This window comes from Neopsephotus bourkii, unplaced genomic scaffold (genome assembly GCF_033783945.1).
Source record: "Neopsephotus bourkii isolate Nb327-2 ecotype Australia unplaced genomic scaffold, CSIRO-AGI_Nbou_v1 NB_94, whole genome shotgun sequence".
Classification (NCBI taxonomy): Eukaryota; Metazoa; Chordata; class Aves; order Psittaciformes; family Psittacidae; genus Neopsephotus; species Neopsephotus bourkii.
In genome coordinates this window covers 63,330-83,659 of record NW_026900611.1, presented here as the reverse complement: position 1 = coordinate 83,659, position 20,330 = coordinate 63,330, and the positions used below count along the sequence as shown (strand labels likewise).

The 20,330-nt window shown below is 46.6% G+C and overlaps 1 protein-coding gene across 1 annotated transcript; it reads left to right on the top strand.

The window, feature by feature from the left end:
• The first annotated feature begins 3,097 nt into the window (after positions 1 to 3,097).
• Positions 3,098 to 19,868, top strand: MEX3C (mex-3 RNA binding family member C). Its single transcript, XM_061355555.1, has 2 exons — positions 3,098 to 3,897; positions 17,583 to 19,868. Exons 1-2 carry the CDS (start codon positions 3,252 to 3,254, stop codon positions 18,806 to 18,808), a joined length of 1,872 nt encoding a protein of 623 aa, XP_061211539.1. The 5' UTR covers positions 3,098 to 3,251; the 3' UTR covers positions 18,809 to 19,868.
• Positions 19,869 to 20,330: the final 462 nt, after the last annotated feature.

Here is a 20,330-nt window from a genome sequence, read left to right as displayed (position 1 = left end):
GTTGGACACCTCCCAGGCTCCTTCAGGAAGCGTTTGAAAATACAAAAACCCCAGAACCCCCCAGAAAAGGTCCCTGCAGGTGTCCTTGCTATCAGCATGTTAATGCACGGGACTGGAGGAAAAGGCATCCCTTTGATGCTCCAAGATCTGCAGCTCAAGGCAAGTTGAACTGCCAAGTTCTGTTCACATGTACCTGAAACCTCTGCCTTCCCACCCAGAGAAATGCAAGAAAAAGACATCTATTTCACCATTCCCATTACCTCTCTGCTTGCATTTTTTTATTAAATCTGAAGTCACCTAGAGCAGAAAACCCCAGAAATGGGAGGATTTTACATGGCACAGAAGAGGAGCTCCAGGCTCCAGCCACAAAGTCACCCTGGGAGAGCAGGTCAACCAAGGCTGGATGCACCCCCAAAACCCACTGTCCTATGCCTGTAAATATGTATGCCTAAGTACAAGTGGGAGAGTTCCCACAGAGCCTGACTTTAGATTTAAAGACGAATGCCACAGAACATCAAATTTAACCTGTAATGAAACAGAAGAGGGAAGAATTTGAATTTGAGTGGGATTTATGAATAAAAGCATAAGTAGTGGCATTGCACAACATGTTCCACACAGTATAAAGGTCCAGCTGAGCTTTTCTTTACATCTGATATTATGGAGAAAGGGGGGGGGGGGGGGAGGCAGAAAGAACATAAAAGATCATATGAGCCCAGGGACGATGCATCCCTGCAGCAATCTCCCTGTGCCCTCTGTTCCCTAATTTCACCTTCTGGAATGCAAGAACCGCTTCTCATCATCATTAACCAATGCATAGCCAATTACATAAGTCCATCATAGGCAATTTCATGAAGCTGCATTTATAACTCCTGTAATTTACACTTTGAAACAAAGTTATATGAGAGAAAAGGTTACTGGAGGTTTTCAAAATAATCAAGAGCTTTGTTTATTAGTGATGCTTTTGAAACTCAACCTGAAGTCTAATCAGGAATGTCTTCACTGAGTATTTCTACAGGCTAATGAAGTAAATGGGAGCAGGGGGAGTAAGGGCCTCTCTTACCCTCTCTTACTGCATCCAGGGTTTTCAGCTGTTATCTCTAACCCGAGGTAGGAATCATGTTTTCAGCCCCTTTTACTCAAAAAATATTTCCGAGAACACTTTTTGTCTTGACTATGGGCTGCAACAGGCAATTATCTGAGACTCATTTTTATAAGTATCTTCTACAAGCAGCTACGGGGTCGAGTGTGCTCATTATCTATCTGCTATTTGAAAAGGGGAAACAAAGAGCCCTGCTTTTCTGGACATCAGTGTGGGTGCTGTTCCCAAGCACTGCAACTTAGACAGCATCTCCAGGAAGGTTCAGGAGCTCTGTTCAGCTCTTAGCTGGAAGAAGGACCCTGAGGACAAGCATCAGCTCCCACTGACAGAGCAGTCACAGCAAGGCAATTTGGACTCCGGTCTCGCTGTGAGCGGCATCCATCCTCATGCCAATTAACACCCCCAGTGATTGCGCTGACGTGGACATCTGGCTGCTGAGAACAACATACACCCAGTCCAACTGCTTCTGTCTGGAGAGCTTTTCCTCTGGTTGAGACTTGTTTCTTCCCAAAATCTTCCGCCCCAGCCCCCTATGGCCTTTGCCACACTTGCCAGACGCATCCTGCTTCTCCTGGACCCACAGTAAATCATGCTCATCACTTGGGAGATATCCCCTTCCTTGGCACAGACTGATCCTTCCATGGCAGACCTCTGCCCTTCTACTCCAGCTAAAGAACTGCCCCTCCAGCCTCTCATGGTTGTCTGCCAGCCCACAGCTACATGATGATACAGAGCTTTTCCCCTCTGCCAGCCCACGCTCCTACCCCGACTTCTCCCTTTGCAGCACTGGGAACAATGCTGGCATCTCTAACTTGGACTTGGACTTCTCCCCAGAACCTTTTCTCAGCATAATGTTTTCAGGGAACAGCAATGCAACCCCAGTTCTTTCTGATGTTCATGTGTCCCCTGTATATCTCTGAGGAGACCTTAGAGCAGCTCCAATGCCTGAAGCGGCTCCAAGAAACCTGGAGGGGGGCTTTGGGCAAGGGCCTGTAGGGACAGGCCAAGGGGAATGGCTTGAACCTGGCAGAGTTGACAACACCTATGCTGACTTGTGCAAAGCATTCAACACTGTCCCACACGGCAGCAGGGCAATCCCAGGGACAGCTACAGGTTGGGTGGAGAAGTGACTCAGAGCAGCCCTGAGGAGAAGGACTTGGGGTGCTGGGTGAGGAGAAGCTCCCCATGACCCGGCTTCAGTGAGCGCTTGAGCCCAGAACCCCCCCGTGTGCTGGGCTGCACCCCCAGAGCGTGAGCAGCAGCTCAGGGAGGGGATCCTGCCCCTCTGCTGTGCTCTGGGGAGACCCCCCCTGCAGCCCTGATCCAGCTCTGGGGCAGCAGCACAAGAGGGACGTGGAGCTGTTGGAGCGAGGCCAGAGGAGGCCATGGAGATGCTGCAAGGGCTGGAGCAGCTCTGCTCTGGAGCCAGGCTGAGAGAGCTGGGCTGGGGCAGCCTGGAGAAGAGAAGGCTCCTGAAGGGGAGACCTTAGAGCAGCTCCAGTGCCTAAAGGGGCTGCAGGGAAGCTGGAGAGGGGCTTGGGACAAGGGCCTGTAGGGACAGAACAAGGGGAATGGCTTGAACCTGCCCGAGGGGAGACTGAGCTGAGCTCTTAGGCAGAAGCTCTTCCCTGTGAGGGTGCTGAGGCGCTGGCACAGGGTGCCCAGAGAAGCTGTGGCTGCCCCATCCCTGGCAGTGCTCAAGGCCAGGTTGGACACAGGGGCTTGGAGCGAGCTGCTCCAGTGGAAGGGGTCCCTGCCCGTGGCAGGGGTTGGAGCTGGATGAGCTCTAAGCACAACCCGCTCCGTGACCCCGGCCCCCCGCCGCTCCCTCAGGCACACGAGTGCCGGTAGCGGCCACCGACCGCGCGCGCCCTCCCCTGCCCCGCGCAGGCCCCGCCCAGAAACCGGCTCCTCTGGCCAATGGCGCGGCGGCGAGCGCGGGGCGGGGCGGGGCCGCCTCTTCCTCGCATGCACCCCCCCCCCCAACCCTGTCGCCGCCGCCGCCCGCGGCCGCCGCCGGGGGCAGCGCCATGAGACAAAAGGCGCGGTGAGGAGCCGGCCCTGGTGCCCAGGCCGCGCTCCGTGGTCGCTGTGGCATGGTGGCCCCAGGCCGCTGAGTCCGGCACGGCCCGGCCCGCAGTGCCTCTCCGCCATGCCGAGCGGCAGCACCGCCGCGGCCTCCCCCGCCGCCGAGGCCGCCGAGCTGCCGCCGCTCCTTCCTCCCCGCCCGCCGTCGCCGCAGCCGCTGCTGGTGCTCCAGCAGAGCTTCGCCGGCCTCAGCCTCCGCGGCCAAGGAGGGGCAGGGACGGCCCAGAGACAAGCCCGGTTGCGGCAGGCGGGCCTGGCTCCTCCGTCCGATCCCCCCCTGGAGCCGGGGCCTGGAGGGGTAGAGGAGGAGGCAGCGGCGGCCGGGGACGAGGCGGACCTGGAGCTGGACGAGGAGGAGCTGCTGGGGGGAGAGGACGCGGAGGAGGAGGACCAGGACACGGCGGCTGTGCTGGTGCTGTCTCCCTCCCAGCCGCTGTCGCTGCTGCCGCCGCTGGGCTCCGTCCTGCTGTCGCCTTCCTTCGATGTGCGGGAGCCGCCGGCGGCCGGAGCGTTCCGCGGGGCGGACGATCCTCAGGGCATGATGGCGGCGATGCTGTCCCGCGCCTACGGCGGCGGCTTGGGCAGCGGCGGGGGGGCCACGGGCCTCAGCAGCGAGCAGGCGGCGCTGCTCCGCCGAAAGAGCGTCAACACCACCGAGTGTGTGCCCGTGCCCAGCTCCGAGCATGTGGCCGAGATCGTGGGGAGACAGGGTGAGTGCGGCCGGGGCTCTCCCCACACACCCCCGGGAGGGCCCGTTCGTGGTCGGCTGGAGGAGCCCCTCTCCCCGGCAGTGGGTTCGGGTCTCCCTGGGGCCCGCTTCCCCCTCCCCGAAGCCCCGGGTGCCCCGCGGAGCACATGGGGCCGGAGCTGCATGAGCAGCCGAGGGGCGAGAGCAAGCCCTGGGCTAGCTCATCCCTTCGGTTGTTGTTAATTTGAGCTGTAAAACTCGGTGTGTAGCCTGGCTTTGCGTAGGTAGGTGTTGGCACAAGCGTTGGTCTTCGGTGACACTGGGCTTGTGGTCTTCAGTTTCACCACAGGAACTTTGTACCTGTGTTTTACAAAGGCTTTTAGGGTGAAGGACTTTTTAACTTGCTTGCCTTGCAGCGCAGGGTGTGTGCCGATACTGTTCCTATAGCGCTCCGTGACGCTCGCCGAGACAGGGGGAACCTCCGGAGCGAGCGAGGTGGAGAAAGGAACCACGTGCAGCTTTCTGTGTGAAAGCCTTTGCCTTTCTGCCCGGTTTGCGGCTTCCTGTTGATCGCTGTTGCTACACTCCGCGGGTCTCTATTACGCTGTTAGGATAAGGTCATATCGCTGGTGCCCTTTCATGTGGTCTCCTGGGAGCGGTGCTCCGAGGAGTTAGAAAGATGACGTTTCATGCCAGCTTTCTGGCCGTAAACCTGATTCTAAAAGCACTTTATATACCAGGGGAAGCGCTGAGCAGCGTCAAGTGTAGGTGTGGAAACAGACGGTGGAGTTGCTGCTGTCTTCCTCTTCTCTTTCTGTGCTGCTCTTCATTGGTTTGGGGGTGGTGTGTCTCGTTTGCTGATCGGCTCTGATAACCTGCTGTTACGCTGTCTGGTCTCTGCATCAGTGTGGCTTTTGTGGGTTTTTTTTTCCCCTTGAGTGTGGAAGGAATGGTAAAATCGGTCTGAACGATGTGGTACTAAAGAAATGCCCACTGAGCACTGACACTTTTGTTTTCTCTTCCTGCATGTATTTTAGGCTTTTAGCAGTCAAGGGTGGGGGTTTTTTGCTGGGTTTGTCAGAGAACCGAAGGCTGTGTTGCAGAAATTAGCAGGTAGCTTCCTCTGATGCAGACAAGTCTGTTCAGTTTCAAGCAGAAAACGTCTTTTCCAATAACTTATGTTTGAATGTCTTAAGACTTCCTCATGTGTCACTGGGGATGGCAGGCAGGGAGGGGGGAGATGGAAAACAGAACTGAAAATGGTTATTGCTACAGCCCTGTAGAAGAGCAATATAAACTATTGGGCTTCAAGGACAGATTAGGCAGCTGTGTTTTTCTCCCCGTGGTCAGGATTGCTCTCTGTAGTACATTTTTTCAGTACTTTGAGTTACTTAAAAACAAGATAATGGAGTTTGTTTAAAAATGGGATCACTGTTCCTGGAGAGTTCGTTTGCTGCTGCTTCTGCTTTTATTTCTTATCAGATGTCACAGTGTTTGGCTTGTGATAAAATGTTTAGCCTCGGTGGGGAGGGATTCTACCATAAAGAGAATTAGGGCTACAAAGGAGGAAGGAGCAGAAGGAGTAGAGGGAGAGCTAAAAAAACTGTTACCAAATATACTTGCATGAAAGCTTTGCGCAAGGAGGTCCTTCAGAGTTCTCATCTGGGGAGACCTATGCTTAGAGACCAACTTACGTAAGCTGTATTAGTTCCACTAAGTATTCGTCAGATTTCTTAGAAATCCTGGTCCTTGCAGCTCCTTCTGTGCTCCAGAGCTGTGCTGTCTCACAGCATGGGCTGAAGGCCCTTACCCACCTGCTTTGCATGTGTATGTGCTCTAACCCAGGAATGTGTGGTCAAGTGTAGTGCAGCTTGGTCTGCCCCAAGCAAGTCTGGTCTGAGCTGCATCCTTCACCCATCCTTCTGCTCTCTCTGAAAACGGAAGTTGCTGCATGTTCTTTCTAGCACACAGCTGGTTGCATTATCTTTAGTGAATTCAGCTTAAGTTTTATGCCAGACTCCTCTGCACTGTGATACTTTTAATATCCAATTATGTTAGGGCAGTGTGATTGGGATGTTAATTTTAATGGGTTTTCACTAAGATTTAACTTTATATTCGCTCTTTTGCTGTCTTTGTGAGGTATAAAAAGAGCTTGAAATGTCTGCAGCCCCCAAAACATCAGCTCTGAAATACCAGAAATGCTAAGCTTGGTCTAGGTTTCACAGGAGGCATCGCTGCTGTGGCTGAAAGCATGTGTACTGTAAGTCACCCTAACTGAAAGAATAGTGATAACCAGAATTCCACAGTATTCTTTACCTAAATCAGATTTTTTGCACGGGGTGGGAGAATTTACAGGCACTCTGTATCAGACCAAAGGAGCACCTGATTCCTAGGAGAGCTGTAAGCAAGCAAAAACCTCATGGTGCTCACATTTAGCATTTTTCCAATTATGTGCAAGTTTCAGACATAATACAGCATGTCAGGCAGTGAGGTGCTGCTCCTGCAGCCCTGCTCTGGGTCACTGGGTAGCTGGTCCACCCATGGGTAGCTGCCCTTGCTGGGTCTTTGCTGGTAGCTGTGCACAGATGTGAGATGTTGCAGCTACAGGAGGTGCAGAGTGCCTGAAATGTACCTAGTAGCTGATGGCTTTCTTGTGAAGCTGCTGGGTTACTGTAACAGTGCTTCAATGCAGCTGGAAGCATTTATGTCACAGAAAAGGCTTAAGTAAGATTTTCTTTTAGTGAATAGTAGGTGTTCCTTCTTTAAAATGAAAAGTCCTGTAGTATTTCTTAAACCTGGAGGGATGGTGATTTGTTTTGGATTATTTTTTTTTTTTTTAATCTTAAATGTTCTCAACCTTTTCTTATTCCCCTTGCCCCCCAAAAATGCAGCTGACAGACACTGGTTGGGATAGTGTAATACAGCTCTTCACGTGAAGTGGAAGAGTCTCAAAGGTGAACAGCGAAGGAAAAGGTGTTTGTATCCTTTTATTCTTATAAAGGCATGTGATTTGGAGCCAGGAAAACTAGATTCCATTCATGGCATTGTACAGGCTTCCTGTATGAATTTGCACTTGCTCTTGAATCCAACCCTCGTTAAGTTGTCCAGTCATGGTGCTGATGAGAAAAGTGAGTTCCTTTGCTGTCAGCAGCTAAAAGTCCTGCATGCTTAAAGTTGCTTTGGTCTTTATAAAATAAAGTTTGAGAAAGTGCTCTTGAGGAGTGGTGCAAGAAAGCTGCATTGCCAAGGAGGTGACCTTGTTTGCCTGAGAAAAGCTGGCATAGGGCGTATACCCAAAATTATATAAGCATGAATCTAGACTTAAAAAAACCAACCAACTTCTAGGGATCTAACTTGGGAGGTTTTGTTTTAATCTCTAGATCATGTGAAGGACTTGCAAAAGTCTGCTGTGGATCACCTGGAAGCATCCTATATGTACATCCCTGTATGTGAAGTTGGTCATGGTAATTCTCTTTGTCAGTCCTGGTGGGCCCTGAGAAGGGTTTGATAAGTTTAACTGGGGTCTTTAGTGTCCCATTCCCTATCCACTTTCTTTAATAAGAAAAGCATGTTTAAACACTAAAAGCTCTTTTGAATAATGCAAAAAGAGGAGTGGTGTCTGAAGGCATGAACAGAAAACCTGAACAATGCAGGTAGGGACAGAAGTCTGTGCTGTAGGGAGATGCTGCGTCCCTGTTTTGTCTTCATATGATTGCTGGGATATTTGCCCATTGCATTCCACTGTTGTGACTGTCCAAGTAATGTGATTTTTCCAAGTGTTTATCTCTCCCATAAAGCTGACAGTAGTGTTTTCTCTCCCCAAGACATCACTCGAGTTGAGCTACTTAACTCTCGAGCTTGATGCTTTTCGTTTTTCAGTAAGTATAGTTCAGATGATGGCTGCAGAAACTGAAACGAGCCGGGCAGTCTCCAAACCCCAGATGAGCAAGAGGAGGAGGAATGATATCATCCCATTTCACTGATTAAATCAATAATGACAAATCTGCTTTGCATGAGACAGCCTTGCCACTGAAATAACAATTTTATGCATATTTAATGATCTTGGACTCCTTTTTGCTCTTTGCTTTTGAATGCATACTTGAGCAAAATATTACTTTGCTTAAAACAGCCATGTACCTTGAAACAAAATACTTCTGGTAAGTTGGTAGCTGATAACTAGCACAGCTGAACAGCTGAATAAAAACAATACCTACCACTCCTGGGGGAGTGGAAGTGGTGCTAAAACAGTCCTGGAGGAAATACTTGTGTTAGCAGAGTCTGGTACCTAGAAGCCCTATGGTAGGATAATTACACCTTTTCAAAGAGAACTGTATGTCTGGATTTGTGTCTCTTATGTTGTGATAACAGTGTTACTGAGTTACTGACAATATTTATGTAGCCTTGACTGGTTATTAATTGCTCACCTGTAAGTAGTCAGCATAAACACAGCTAACTAGTCTGAATTGCCTGTTGGCTTCTTTTTACCTGAATGCTTAGAGATGTCCACTCTCAGGAATAAGTCTAATTTACATGGCTGAAGTCATCATATATCTCAGTGCCAGCTTATTGCCACAGACAGCAAAGACCACAGGTTCAGCTAATTTAAGTGAAAGCTGAAATGTCAGTTATACTTCAAATTTCTTTTTGCATCCTTTGCATACAGCAAGCAGGTTATTAGATCCTATATGAAATGGTTTGCTCTAAAGACTGAAAGAAAACTTGAGCTGTGTGTTGAAATCCAATATAAAAACTGTTTTTCTGATAACCGTACTTTTTAGAGCTTGTAAGTCTAGGAACTTAAACCTGTGAGCATACAGTGGCCTGGCTCTGAACAGCCTGTTTCCTGCTGAAGTTTCAGTGATTTATTGCTCTGGTGCTGTTTAACAAACATTTTGGTTCTGCTGTTTGTGATTTGGTTTATGCAAAGACCCAACACCAGTTGCAGGGTGTGTCAGAAGGGTGCAGGTTCTCCAGCTGGGATCATAAATCCTCAGTTACAAATGCTGCTACTGTTTGGGTTTCTGGGTGGGAAGCACACCAAACTCAGTGAACACTCAGGTGATTTTTCTCTTTCTGTAGTCTGCAGTAATTCTGTACATTTTGACATATGAATACCAGAAGTGAATGCCTGCATAAGTAGATTTTCTTTTTGGGTGAAGCTGAAATTAAAATAATAGAAATCTGATGAAGTAAAATGCTAAATTTTAGTCCTCTGCCCCCCCCTTTTTTTTCCCCCTCAAAATTTCTATGTTCTGAAATAACATGGCTTTTTAGGTTTATAACTTATACATACAAAGAAATCCTGGCTAATATGTTTCCGATCTCCACTAGATTAACCTGTCTGTGGCATGAAAAAACAGTGATGGGCATGGTTTTTTAAGCTGTTAGTAAAGTTGGCAGATGTGTGTTTCCTTGCAGTAGCCCCTGTAGCTCTCTCTTGTAGTACACTGTGGTATGAATTTCTGGAAGAGAAACTTTGTTCTAAACAAAATGTTGGGTATCTCAAAGCTTGAACTTGTTTTTGATGCAATATATCCATCCCACAGGGCCAGTTCCCTATCAGAACCAAAAAAAGTTAACAGGGGTACTTGCTGTAACAAGAAAAACCCCAACAGGCTGCTGAGCTCTAGAACATTTCTGTTTAATCAAAAGAAAAGGCTAAAAAGCTCTAAATCAAGCATTTGTTTCCAAGTTCTATTACCCTTTAAGAATGTCTTCCTTTTCTCTCTCTTTCAGGTATTCCTTTAGGTTCATGAGGTCTCACCAGCGTCCGAGATCTCTGTTCCGCTCACTGGTGTGAGTCAGTTGTTCTGCAGTCTGTACCAAGTTCTCTGCTGCTGCTTTGATCAAAGACACAGTGCCTCTCACGACTTTTTAGCTTCTAGTTCATTTTACATTTGACAATATATGGTGGAATTTTGTGTATTAAAACACAGGTCTAGCAGCATCTTTGAATCGTGGATTTGGTGTAGGTGAAGATTTGCATAGGGGTTTTGCAGTCTTCCTTTTATTTGCCATCATACCATCTTGAACTGTGGTCCCTTTTAATATCCTCCATCTGCAGGTCAGCTTTCCCACACTGTTGCTCACACCAATCTGTTCCGTTCACTAGATCAGTGTCCTTGATGGAAACAACTTTTGTCCTGTAGCTATTTTGTTTGTTGAATGTACTCCCTCTCATAACTATTGCTTCTCTACACTGTATCCTAATTTTTCTCAGCAGCTGCTGCCTTATTCTTGGTACGGTAATTAATAATATAAGTTGCCCTCTGGTTCTTCTGTTGCATATAACTTGTTTACTGAGTTGCCATCTGTCTCGGGGATTGGAGTATTCCTCTGTCTCTGAGATTACTTACTTGATAGATTGTCCCAGCCTGACATACAAAGCAAACAGTGTGCAGGCTCGCTAATTCATTCTGTACTGGATTGATGTACAAGTCAGTTGATAAATTGATAACATACCTAAGGAATAATGAGTTTGTACATGGTTACTGAACTAGGGCTTTCCTTTTCCAGAAGAGGGAAATGTCCCGAGAGCTTGTAAACAGCCTTTTCTTGGGAAGCTTTCTCAGCATCATCAGAGATTCTTAAAGCTGCCCTCTTTTCCCATCCTGTTAGCTCCTCTTGGCAGCAATGGGGCCAGACAGAGTACTGTTCCCTGAGGTCTGGCATGATGAAGTGGTTGACTGTGATTAGTTGGCTCTTGATGAAAGTACTTGAGATCTCCAGGTCATCCTCCCTCCTGGTACATAGACAGGCCTGAGCCTGCACAGCTGCAGCACCTGGTGCACTCAAGATAGAAGTGCTTGTCTGGAAAGCATCTTGTCTTAAAACCCTCCTGCAGTTTCAGCTGGATGATGACAAGCAGGAAAGTCATATAAGCATTCCTACATGTAAAAAGTACAAAGTGGTAAGTGGTCAGTTGCTGCTCAGAAATGGGTGAGCACGATGGAATTACAATGGAAGCAGTCTCGGTCACTATATATAGTGTGAGTAGTATTGAAATGTTCCACAGGCAGGCACAGGGGTTTGGTAACTGCAGCGCAACTAAAAGCCTTTGATTGCAGTGGTAAGTTAATGATGGGGTCAGGATGCACGGAACATGTCTTTGGTAGAAGTATAAAATGCTCAAATTCTGATTTTTCTTAAAAGACCTGTATATGATCTTTCCTTTTCTGGAATAACTTTATCAGAGTGGCTGTCAGTTGAGTTTTCCTTTCTCTTCTACCCTAGGAGCTAATGTACCTACTTGCGGCATTGCTTATTGTAGTGTCATTATAGGTAGACGTGAAAGATGGTTATTACCAGTGTATAGCACTTCTGAGGTACAGTCATTGTCTGAAGCCATTAATGCAGCCATACTTCGAAGCAGATAATTTTGTTCCCAAATTTCAGGTTGTCATGGTACCAGTATTGCATTTTAGATCCTAAATCTGAGAAGCTCTGCTTTGTGGGTCCTCATTAAGAACCATCCCTACTGTGATAAACAGAAAGCTTCATCTAAAGATACCACCTGTTGAAGGGCAGGGGCACATACTGGATGCTTGAGTGGCCTGTAGGAAAAGCCTTTGCCATGTGGCATTAATCTTCAGATTATTCTTGTGCATCTCATGTGGCCATCTCCAAGGAGCTGCACCTTGGGCACCATCAGGGAGGAGACTGCTTTGGATTGTTAGGTGATGATCAAAATGGCTATTCCTTAAAATCTGCCAGGATCTGTGCCCCCATTTAAGCAGTTACCCTGCTCCCTTCTCCTTCAGGGACTGTCATCTTCTGTTTCCAGGCCTGCCCCATGAGCTTGAGCGAGTCCCAGTTGTGCTTGTCTCTTGGTTTATTCATGTTTGTTGGCATTACATTGAGTGGTCACACTGCAGCCTTAATCTTACCAGCTAATTAACCCAAATAGTGATCAGACTGTTGTCTTTACTGCAGAATGCTAATGGGAAGTGAAGCTGTTGGTGGTTGGTCTAATGCTGTCTTTAGGATGGATGCTGTGCTCTGTGCTCTGAGATAAGCTGTCTCTCAGCTTACCTTCAGCTATGGAGAAAACTGCACAAAATGAATGAAAACTTGCTTTCAAAAAATTCTATGTGATAATTATTGTCCAAGTTTAGGCTGCCTCTTAAAATTGTTTAAAAATAAATTTACAGCCTTCATTCCTAAAATCAGAAATCCACAGAGGGGATGATGGATAACTGCCTGAGTAGATAGATCTAGGGGTTTGTGTGGAGCAGCATCTTTTGTAAGTGCAGAGAAATTACTTCATCTTCCTTGCATTTACTAGCTATATTCAACAGCCCGTTGACAGAAAAATAAAAGGAGTTGAAATTTTACTGTCTATGAATTTAAACAAGGTGTGAGAGGAATTAATTGGTGTTAGGTGAAGGCTGATAGTAGCCAGAGTCAGTCTATCAACTGACCAGCCAACATACACATTTAATAACCCAGTGAAGTGTCATAAATACTCTGGTCTTAATTGTGTGGCCAGCCTGCCTAAGGTGGTTTAACCATTAAACAATTCAGAATAGGATTTAATTTTTCTGTCCCAATGCAGCTCTATCTGTGCTTGATAAATTGGGCATATATCAGTTTTCTACTGTATAGTCACAAACTGCATAGGTATTTTTAGCCATGTCACACCCGAGAGGTGTACCACCAATGGGAAAGAGCAACACTTCCAAAAACGATGTAGAGCAGCCATTCTTAATGAAGTAGATTAATTTTTCTTTGTTTTCAATCAGGTGGGCAGTGTTAAGCTCTGCAGACCCAGCAGCCTGGAGGTGCATCCAGCATTTCAGTCTCTGCAAATCCTTCGTTACCTTCGCTGCAGGAGTTCCACTTCCCAATTAAAAGCCTGTGGCAACCTAGCAAGGAAAGAGGCTGTGCCAGCTTAACAAACTGTGTCCATACACAACAGCTGCAGGTTCATAGAAAACAAATCCCTGGGCAGTCTCCCCTTTCCTTGTCACGACCAGCTATCCTGTGCCATTCCCTTCACGTCTGCAGGGACTTCCCAGACCCTACCCTTGCTTTCTAGGCAAGGAATTAGCCACAACTCCACTAGCAGTTCATGGTTCCAGGTTGATGTCACTTAATTACTCTATTGCTGCCTCCTTACTTGATATCAGCCTATTACAAAATCAGTGGTCAGTGCGCTAAAGACTGTTGAGTGGAGGCTGTAATACTCCATTGTCTTTCATCAGGTAACAGCAAAGCTACTGAAAAATATATTCCTGTGAACTACATCTTTCTCTTTAGTGCTGACAAGCTGCAGAGGCCAATCTGTCACATCTCTGCTTTGCCCATGGTTGCTCTGGGCTGTGTTGAAGGATGCCAGGTTTGGTTGGGACTGCTCATCAGCCCTGCCTTCTGCATGAGAGGTGAGTTGGTGCTACTGCAGCTTCACCCTGCTTGCTGCTTTTACAGCCCAGGCAATACTGTGTCTTCCCACTGGATTTGGTGTCTTGAAGGAGGTTCTCAGTTTTAACAAAGGACTCATCAGGAGCAAGGAAGGAGAACAAGCTGGTTTTAAGTTGTGGTTTGCAGGGACTGCTTACAGAATTTTTACCCACTATGACTTCCAGGCATCTATCTAGATAAACTTCTTTTTTTTTTTTTCCCCAGGTTTTTATTTCAAAAGCCTATGTAACTGGGGAGGCAAGGTTAAACAGACATGAAGGTTTAAAGTGTTTGGGTTCCTGTGCATACCTGAATCCCAGTTTCACAGCACTTGGCAAGAGTTGCAGGAGGAATGTGGGTATGAGGTGGGTGCCCCTGCTTTGACAGGCTGCGTTTTGCTAAGTGTTAGTACTGAGAAGCATGAAGGACTCCCTTCCCCTGGTGTAGTTGTTTGAAAGAGACAACACAAGGGATCCTCATCTATAAATCAGTCTTCATCCCATTCCTGGTATGTGTCATTGAGGTGAATTTAACAGAAGAAAGAAAGGGCTGGAGAAGAAAGTTCTGTTCCTCCTGTGCTGCTGCTTTGAATGAAACAGGAGTTGTCCATAAACTGAATTTCAGGTGGTCCTTGGCTCAGGGCAGCAGGCTGCTGGCATGATGCTCAGCACTCCCACTGCAGTCACTGGGCTCCGCTGGCTCCCGTGGGGAGTTTCTGTTGTGGAGTAAGTGGCCTGATACCAGGTTTGATGTGTCTCACCCTGTTTGTGGTGATGAAAGGTGAAAGTTGGAGCAAAGGCTGAGCTGGGCATTGCTGTGTGGCGAGTGAGGACTGCGTGTGCTGTGGCTGCTGCGCTTAACTCTCACTTTAAGTGGGGAGGGAGGAAATAATCTGTCTTCCTATCACATTTTCTTTAATAAGGAAGTGTTTCATCATTTAAAATGGGTAGTGTATGAGGTAAACAGTTCATTCAGAGCTACCTTTAAGTCTCTTGGGGAGTATGATGTTCAAGTGTGCTTAAAATGTTCGGTCAAATAATCCTCCTACAGGAAAAACGGGGAGGAGGCTTGAGAAGAACGGTACAAATCAGCCAGCACAGGGTGAACACTGCCTGCAGGGCTCAGTACAGCTCAGCTCCTCCACAAGTGCCTGGGCAGGCCAGTACTGAATCTGCCTAAATGCAAGCAAAACTAAAGGATTTTGCTTTAGCTATGTCAGTGTGTACTTATGGATGAATGTGCTGCCTAGGAATGCTTACACTGCTGAATCAAGTATGGTAGCTTGTATTGAATAGACTTCCATTAACATACCAATGCTAAAATTGCTTTGAAAGATTTGATTAAATTGAATTTCCAGTCTTCTCTTCAGGCTTTTTTATCTCTGTACTTAAACATGCTGGCTACAATAACTGGGGCCATGTATTTTTTTTTCCTTTGTCTTCCTTTCTTTTTTCTGACTAAGCTCAGGAGACTGGGAAACTTCTTGATTCATCCTTCAGCCACATGAGTTCATGTTGTGGCCTCAGTGCCTCTAGGTGCTGGGAGCTGTCAGACTGGGGATGGAATCAGCCATGCTTCATATCATCATCTCAGTAGTGAGTAATGGGGGAGGATGGGCAGCCAGAGTGGCTGAGTAAAGGCAAATAGAAAGATCATGCTGCTGGAGTGCTCTGATGGGCAGCTGACCTTGTGCTCTGACATGACTGTCTGTTGTGGGGTTTTCCAGCACTCCTTGCTGACCAAGCCCAGCACATATTACTGACTCATTCAGAAATGTTGGGTTTTGTATGTGGTGACTTTCTTCAGTTCCTTCTAAGTTTCAGATAGAGTTTGAGAGTTGGCCTTAATGGTCAGTGCTCCGTTGGAGCCAGCTTTCCACTGTGTTGCTTCAGGGAGCTGAGGCAGTATTCAGTCTGTGCTTTCTAGGTATGTGGCTCACACCCTGAAAGAAAAGGGTGCCCATCTTGTTCTGTGCCCTTCTGCAGCCTGAGGAAGAAAGGCAGGAAGGCTTTCCTTCACACAGGAGTGGTTTGGAAATGCAGCTCTGGCAAAACAATCTGTGTGAGTTTGCAGCTGAATTGGGGCATGGAGCTGATGGTGCCGGCTTCTGACTTGAGTTTCTGAAACATCAGGAAAATCTCGTCTAAAATGTAAACTGTAAGAATTGGGAAGGCACTTTAGAAGTAAATAGGCTCTGAAGTGTGGTGTATATATATAAATAGCCACATTGATATTTATTATGTGTATGCCTTGTGCTAAGTGTTCTTTAAATGCTGCCTCTAGTCTTTTAGGAAGTAAGAGTATGTACTTGGGTGGAATGGAGTAAATTAATCTGTGTAAATTGGAGAATAATTGAGGCACATCAGGAGGTTGACTTTGGCTTTTGGTGTTCCAGTAAAGAGGGCTTGATTGGAGTGAAAACCTCAGCAGCACCATTTTAGGGATCCTTGTGGGTTTAAGACTTGAACCCAACACATTTTCTAAGCAACTGTGAAAGGGTGGGAAACAGAGCAGGAGAGCAGATTTATCTACAGGGAGAAATGCAAACAAAGAGATGGAGGTAGTAAAGGCAAAATGCCAGAGCAAGGTGCTGTTGTCTGTTACGAGCTCAGAAATGACATGGCTTCAAAGGATGTGTGTTTTGCAGCTTCCAGAAGGCATCTTGTGCCTATGTTTTCCTTTATTTTATCTATTGGAGTGCTGGTGCCTTTCCAGTGTGCTGCAGTGGGAGGTTGAGGTTTATGGATTTGTTTTCTCCTGCAAGTACTTGTGCCTCTTGCTGAGCTGCTTGTTCAGCTCTGGGGTCTTCATCCCTCCATTGTGCAGATCTGCCTGTGCCTCACTCCTTCCCTTGCAGGAGCACTCCCCTGCTCCTCCCTGCACTTTCTGGTGGAGGTAGGGCCTCCCTACAAGCTGTTGAAGATAATGAACTTCCTCTCCAGCTGTGTCCTGGAAACAAAGGACTGTTGTGTTCAGCCGTTGTCCTTACTGTGTGGAGGGGCCCTGTGAGAAGCAGGTCTTCCTTCCCTCTGTTCCAGCCAGCATCTGCATATTTGCTGGTTTTTATTAGTAGGTAGTCCTGAATGAAGTGCATGTGTGAGTGGCTTTTTAACTATAAAATTGTTATCACTAGTGGTACCTTGGGTGCAGAAAACACTGTTTCGAGAGACTGTTTCATGTACCCAGACAGTTACGAGATACTTAAAGTAAATGAATTTCACTCTGCAAGTGAAATGATGCTTAAAACACTTGATCTGCAAATGTTGCTTATAGTTGTTTCAAGATGAGGTTTGCTATAAAATGACATTTAGCGTGATATGCTTTTGGATTTGTTTTAATACAGGCTAAATTCAGTTAAGACTGAATGCCATAGACTGTCTTGCATGTCGTGGGCCTGCTTGTGTCTCTCAGTTTCGCACTGCAGGTTTTTCTGGTCCTGTGATGGGTAAGAGGTGCTTCTGTAGGCACCGTGCCAAAACGCCTTAAGCATCTTGAGAAAGAGAGCCTCTGCCACTGTGTTCTAGCAAACTTTATAATTCAGTCCCCAGAAATCAAAGACAAATGTTCCATTAGCTTCTTGTTTCTCTTTTGGGTTGTATTTACTCAGTTAACGAGAGAAATTCCATGTAGGCACATAATACTGCACAGTAAGCCTTATTTGCATGCAAACTGCTTGAGCTCCTACTTGACAGTTCAGGGAGTGGCTCCTTCACCCCACAGGGAAGAGTAATGTTAAATAACACTTATTGGTAACAGGAAGCAAATGAAGAGTTCTTAGTAGATCAATTTTATCTATATCCTCCACAGGTTGTATCGCAGACCCTTCTCTCCCTTGAAAAGGTTTAATTTGCTTTTAGGTCACGCTTGTCGGTGAAAGGCTGGTGTATATCAGACGCACGTGCATCTGTGTGAGAGCCTTTACTGCTTTTGCAGGATGTCAGAAATAGCTGAAGGATACCCAGTCAATGGAGAAACCCACCATTATAGGGTAATCATGAATGTGGCTGTCAGGAAAAAGCCATCCATGTTTATTCACCATCTAATAGCTGTTGAGGAGGTGACGGGCCTAAACAGCCCAAGAAACATTGCTAAAATAGTCTGTGGCTGTAAGTATCAGAGTTCTGCTTGGAAATAATGGGTGGAAGTTGTTACTGCTTTCTCTGCTGTGGATTGCAGAGATAAAAACAGCTGCTTTTGGTTTCACCCTATGGTTTCTTGGAACTCTCAAACAGCTTAAAATAGCCAACTTTCTTGTGGCTTTCTAAACTTAGCTGTCTTACTAAACTTGCATGTGTTCCCTTTAAACAGGTTGCAAAATAAAAGCACTAAGGGCCAAGACAAATACTTACATTAAGACCCCTGTTCGTGGAGAAGAACCCATCTTTGTTGTCACTGGACGAAAAGAGGACGTAGCCATGGCCAAAAGGGAAATTCTCTCAGCTGCAGAACACTTCTCCATGATCAGAGTGTCGCGCAACAAGAACGGTGCTGTCCTGGCAGGTTTGCCATGTACCCCCAGCCTGCCAGGTCAGACCACTGTCCAAGTCAGGGTGCCTTACCGCGTAGTTGGGCTGGTGGTTGGTCCAAAAGGGGCTACAATCAAAAGAATTCAGCAGCAGACCCATACCTACATAGTCACTCCCAGCAGAGACAAGGAGCCTGTCTTTGAGGTCACGGGGATGCCCGAAAACGTGGACCGCGCACGTGAGGAGATCGAGATGCACATAGCGATGCGCACTGGGAACTACATTGAGCTGAGCGAGGAGAATGACTTCCACTACAACGGTACAGACGTGAGCTTCGAAGGAGGCACCCTCAGCTCAGCGTGGATCCCCTCTAACCCTGTCCCTCACAGCCGCACCAGAATGATCCCTAATTACAGAAATGACAGCTCCAGCTCCTTGGGAAGTGGCTCCACAGATTCCTATTTTGGAAGCAATAGATTGGCTGACTTCAGCCCAACAAGTCCCTTCAGCACAGGTAACTTCTGGTTTGGAGAAGCGCTGCCTTCAGTTGGCACGGAAGATCTTGCGGCCGACTCTGCCGCGTATGACTCCTTACCAACACCTTGCCAAACCATCTGGACTCCTTTTGAACCGGTAAACCCTCTCTCTGGCTTTGGTAGTGATGCTGCAAGCAATGCCAAGCCTCGGCGCCAAGCCAGCCAGCCATCTACTCCTCACTTGTCACCCACATTTCCAGAAAGTCTGGATCACTCGCTGGTGAGGAGAGCGACGAGCGACCCACCTACCGTCATCCACCAAGCTGGCCTTCCCGTATACATCCCTGCTTTCTCCAATGGTACCAACAGCTATTCCTCCTCCAATGGTGGCTCCACGTCCAGCTCGCCCCCAGAGTCGAGACAGAAGCACGACTGTGTGATCTGCTTTGAGAGTGAAGTCATTGCGGCCCTGGTCCCCTGTGGCCACAATCTCTTCTGCATGGAGTGTGCCAACAAAATCTGTGAGAAGGAAATGCCATCGTGTCCTGTTTGCCAGACAGCTGTTACTCAGGCAATCCAAATTCACTCTTAAACATGTATGGATATTCTGTATGGACTGTTAAAGGCACGGGTGTAATGGCACCCACTCGTGAACTTCTTAATGAATTCTGACTATTGAGCTTTCTTGGGATTAGGCTGAAGTTGTTAATGAATTTCTGCTTTCTCAAAAGGCTGCTACGGTAACACTACACGTAGGTGGTCTCTGTCGGGTTCACTGTAAGCAGATGGCACATAGAGCACCGAGTGAGCTGGTGTGGTGATACGGCACAGCAAGGGGAAGTGTTCATCAGGTGTACAACAGAAAAGAAACACGTATGAGCTTTCTAAAGGATCAGTTTTAAACATTTGACTTGTGTGTGCTGGCAGCAGTGAACCTCAATCGCCTGAACTCAGAAGTGCTCATCTGCCGTGGAGAGTTTGTGGCATTATCAATATATCAACACTTCCAGTGCTGCCTTCTTTACACTGCCAGTTGTGAAAAACAGGTTTGGGGAAATACATACACCTTATTTTTTTGCTTCGTGCATAACTTGGGCCTGATTCTTCGGCATTGCAGTTAAAGCATGGTGTGATTTAGTGGCAGGTTCAGGTAATGAATTACAGTGATGGAGGGGAGAGAAGCTGCTCCACGCACCTCTGTTTTGCCTGACGTTACAGGCAGTATGTTCAGAGAATCAAGAGCATCTAGATTTATGAATTCCTACCCACTGCTTTTCTTAATGCAATGTAGAAAAGTCGGGCTGGCTCCATCCCTTTCCAGAGAGGGATGCCCATAGTTCAACTTCTAGTGGGGATGCTGACATTCCGTTCGTTAGTCCGATCAAGCTGTCTTTAAATTACATTTGTAGCGAGTGTATAGTTGAAAATGTGAAGCATTTTTTTGTTTTCAATCCATACTTGTCTTGCACATGTATAAATAATATATTTTATTTTTAGTAGGGTGTAAAGGAGAAACGGGGAGTTGCTCACGTGCCCGTGTATTGCTCGTGACAGCAGCTGTGACAGTGGCCCTGCAATCAGTTTACTTCATTTCAAAACTGTCTTTCCAATCACCAAAAAAATGAAAAAACCTTAAAAAAAAAAAAGAAAACAAAACCCTAAAAATAGAAAGAGTTTTCAGTGCGCTTCTTACATTTCAACCTGTGGATGTTTGTAGCTGCTTCATCCTCAGTAGGTTCCCAAATCTGTGCTGGCATATTTAGAACAATAAAAACAATAAAAAATAAACAATAAAAAAACCAAAAATAAGCAAACAAATAAAAGACACAAAGTGGAGTTCTGGTGGATTTTTTTCTAATTTTTTTTTTCTGAAGCGTTATTTTCCCAAGACAAAGCTTTTTTTCTCAGCTTAAGAAAATGAAATTATATGTGTACTGAACTAGTAAATATACAGAAAAATTTATTTTTTATTTCCACTTGAAGAGTTACATTTCGTATAAAGAGTTTACAAATAACAGTTTTTATTTCATGATTTTCGGTATAAGAATTGCCTTGATGGCACATTATGTACTGCATAACTTCAATGCTATGATTGCTTATAGGGTAGTTACATG